Source organism: Juglans regia, chromosome 12 (assembly GCF_001411555.2).
Source record: "Juglans regia cultivar Chandler chromosome 12, Walnut 2.0, whole genome shotgun sequence".
In the NCBI taxonomy this organism is placed as follows: Eukaryota; Viridiplantae; Streptophyta; class Magnoliopsida; order Fagales; family Juglandaceae; genus Juglans; species Juglans regia.
In genome coordinates this window covers 19249835-19254021 of record NC_049912.1, presented here as the reverse complement: position 1 = coordinate 19254021, position 4187 = coordinate 19249835, and the positions used below count along the sequence as shown (strand labels likewise).

The 4187-nt window shown below is 36.2% G+C and overlaps 1 protein-coding gene across 1 annotated transcript; it reads left to right on the top strand.

Annotated features, from left to right (window-relative positions):
• The first annotated feature begins 81 nt into the window (after positions 1-81).
• Positions 82-2960, top strand: LOC118343989 (galactokinase-like). Its single transcript, XM_035683661.1, has 5 exons — positions 82-213; positions 1121-1191; positions 1761-1838; positions 2247-2388; positions 2666-2960. The coding sequence occupies exons 1-5, from the start codon at positions 103-105 to the stop codon at positions 2774-2776; spliced, it is 513 nt and encodes a 170-aa protein (XP_035539554.1). The 5' UTR covers positions 82-102; the 3' UTR covers positions 2777-2960.
• Positions 2961-4187: the final 1227 nt, after the last annotated feature.

Below are 4187 nucleotides of genomic sequence, written 5' to 3'. Positions count from 1 at the left end.
AAAATATGTTATGAGTTGATATATGTTTCTTGGATATTCTAAATTTGTGTATATGCTTAAACTCTTGTCTTTCATAAGGAGTTTCTGAAAGAAGAACCATATATGGCTGAAGAGATTGAGATGGTCACTGTGGAAAAGCTGCCATCCATTTTTGGAAATTCTCCATCTTCTTTGGATGTATTGAAAGCTGCCAAACACTTTAAGTTACATCAGGTAGTTCCTTGTTTGTAGTACACTGATGGCAAGCTAGCTACTTTTAACCCATTTCATAACAAATTTACAATTTGAAAATTATGAATCTTGTTTGACATGTTTTGTGCTTTTAATTATCACTAAAAAAAGAGTGGAGCGAAGTGGGGCAGAGAAGGGATATTATATATGAATTTGTAATACCTTTTTTTTTTTTATAAGTATTGTTAATACCTTTTTTGAGGGGCTACTATAATAGTAATAAAGATACATTAATAAAAAATGATAGAAAATTAAAGCACATATTAGATTTAAAAACAAAACCACTGCCAGTTCTTGCATGCATGTGCTTTAGATTGCATGGGTGTGTGCGCACATATCACATAGGCCTGGATTCAAAGACTCACCATGCCAACAAGCCAGTTGAATCAGGGCCAACTGGTTTAAAATGTCTGCTGAATCCTAAATTTAATGTGTTGTAGTTGGGTAGCCACTTGCCGAGGTTTCTTCTTTACGAATCTATACAGTCATGCTTATTGGCCCCTAATCTACATAAAAAAAAAAGTTCATGATTTGTATTGTTTGGGACATGCAAACTTCATGACTCTGGATTATTGTAGTTTTCTAAAATGGCAAAAAAAGGAAGGGGTGGGGGCTATAATAATTCCGACGGCAGCTTTCTCTGTTGTTTCCCCCAGGTCTAATCACCTTATGGTCCTGTACCAGCATCTTATTACTAATCCTTCTTATGATATTCAGAATGGTTAATTGCTACATAAATATAGTATTAGTAATTTATTAGTCAAACTTCATCTTTTTTTTTTAACCCTTTGAATAGCATGTCTTGGAATGCGGTTCAATAATCAGAAAGTGATTTCTTTGTTCATTTCTGGTTCAAAATATTCTTTATTTATGACGAACTTATCTTCAGCGAGCGTCTCATGTGTATTCCGAGGCCAAACGAGTACATGCATTCAAGGATACTGTGGCATCAGAGTTAAGGTACAAAATATCTATTGAACCTAGTTTTTTTTTTTCTGTACTTATACATGCTTCAGTTTTTTGGTTCATATTCTCATTTGGTGCATCTTGTTTCTATCCTATGATTTCACACTCATGAATGCTATCGAGCTTTACTAGTTGTGATCAAACATTTATAAATGCACACAACTCTGCCCATGTCATCCCTTATTGTCATAATCCATTCTCTAGGCTGGTCTAAGCTAAGAAAGAGGAGGGTTGTTGATGTCCAGCATAATACATAGTCACCATGATATGTGCATTATATGTTCCTGATTGTTATGTTTGTGACACGAGTTGCTGTTGTTCTTTTATACGCATTTGAATATTATGCACTGGGTTTGGACTTGAGAACTAAAATTTAGTTTTTGAATCAAGCTCTCTCTCCCAATATAACTTTGTGGTTTGGGTGATTTTGTTTTTTGTTCTTATTATATTTTGAGTCTTCCTAGATTCCCTGCTATTCAATATTTGCATTCTGTAAAACCTTTTCATGTTATCATCCAAGTCCTGTTTTCTTGAGACTACAATTCGCATAATTGTTTTTCTAGTGAGGAGGACAAGCTGAAGAAGCTTGGCGACCTTATGAATGAGAGCCATTACAGCTGCAGTGTTTTTTATGAGTGCAGGTAAAAATGTTCTAATCCATCTTCCATAATGCACATGCACATGCACGTACTCTTACTACTTTCTCATTATTAGTAAAAACTTCATAAAAAGATGTGAACATTATAAATTTGCAGCTCGTATGTTAATGATTTTCTTCATAAGCATTGCACATTTGAATGTTCTTTTAGCGAAAATGGAGCATTTATGAAAAACTCATCATGAACATCTACTTTTGGTGTTGAAACCTCTGTACTTAGAGAGAGAGACGAATGCAGGCGAAATCTCTGTTGCTTTTGAAGGATTTCGTTAAAACTTTAAATTCATTACTATTTGTATAGTCTGCAATAGCTATTCCTCTTGGAAAAATCCCTGCCTATTTCACATCATACATTGGTATTCACTTTTTTTATTTGTTTTCTTATAACCAGCTGCCCTGAGCTGGAAGAACTTGTAAATATATGTCGGGAACATGGTGCCCTTGGGGCAAGGCTTACAGGAGCTGGATGGGGTGGTTGTGCTGTCGCTTTAGTGAAAGAGAGCATTGTCCCACAATTCATCTTCAATTTGAAGGTTCGTTTTCTATTGTCCCAAAAAGAAATCAAAAGTGTCAGGTCTATACAAAGATCTTACAAAAGTAAGTTTATATGCTGACGAAACTTAAAGTGATTCGTTTATATTTATTTTACAATAAAATGTACTTTATAATCTAGCGTACCCACGTCAGTTTCTAAGGTTTTTTTGTAAGATCTCTATGTAAACCAAACATTCTCAAAAGAAATTTCACCCTTATTGTTTGGAACAAGCAATTGTTTGAGATTCGATACAACTTGGTTTGGTTGTGTATCAGGAACGGTTCTACCAATCAAGGATTGAAAAAGGGATCATTAACAAGGACGATCTTGGCCTCTATGTTTTTGCTTCCAAGCCATCAAGTGGTGCCGCTATTTTCAAGTTTTAGTATGTGACTTGTTTACCCTTTTACTTTTCTTGGTTAGTGAAACAACAAACTATGTTATTAACATAACTTATGTCGAGAAAACCACATGAAAAATGTTTAGGTTGAGTAAAAACTAGTGTTATCAGTTTAGTAAAACAAAGAACAGAAAATAATGGTTTGGCAAGTTGCCAAAACTTGTATTGTATTGTTGGTTAAATCGATTACATCATGTAAAGAGTAAGTTACTAAACTAACAACCTAATAAGATTAAAATACAAGAGATACAAGATATAAGTACATCCAACAGCTAAGTGATAACGAGTAGAGACCAAATCATATCTTGTTGTGATAAGGATTTGTATTCGTCATGGTTATCATCAGCACATACTTTAACATGCCCCCGCAAGTTAATGTGGGGAGGAACCACCATTAACTTGGATTTGAGTTTAAGAAAGTGCTGGGAAGAAAGACCCTTGGTGTAAATGTCTGATGTTTGATCGTCAGTAGAGATAAACTTCACCAAAATGTCACAGTTTAAGACCTTCTCTCGTACAAAGTGATAGTCCACTTCATAGCACAGAAACCATTGGGAGAACAATGCCAATTTTAGAAAAGAGCATCCTGAGCCAATAGAGTTCAGCTATTGTGAGAGCAAGGGAACAATATTCTGCCTCTGTACTTGATCGAGAAACCACATTCTACTTCTTAGCACTCTAGGAGATCAAGCAATTATCGAGAAATATAGCAGAGCCTGAGGTGGATCGATGATCATCAGGGCTGCCAGCCCAATCATCATCACAAAATGCATTCAGTTGGAGTGAGGTAGAGGTATACAGAAGACCATGATCAGCAGTGCCCTCAAGGTATCTTAGAACCTTGAGTCGTGGTGGGGGAGTGAAGGTGCTGGCACAATTGATTGACAGCAAATGCAATTGATTGGAGCGCACCAACGATGCATTTGTACTCTTTTGGATCAGAGAAGGGAGAGCCATCAAACTTTGATAGTTTAGAGCCAGATGGACATGGTGATGGTGTTGGTTTGGCCTCTGCCATGTGTGCTCGATGCAAAATATCATAAATGTACTTGGTCTGACAAAGATGCAAGCCTTGTGCTGTGCGAGAGACTTGGATCCCAAGAAAAAAACAAAGTGGCCCAAGATCTTTGACTGAGAATTCATGTTGCAGTCTTAGAATCAGTGAGCTAATAGCGGTAGAACTGGAACTCATGATAATAAGATCATCAACATAAACAAGCAAGTAAAAAGTGATGTCTTCAAAAGTATAAATAAAGAGAGAAGTGTCAACGTGAGAACCTTTAAAGCCAATGTTAAGTAAAGGTGGAAAGTCTTGTAAACCAAGGTCGAGGAGCTTGCTTAAGGCCATAGAGGATCTTATGTAATCTGCACACATGATTAGGGTGTTAAGGATCAAT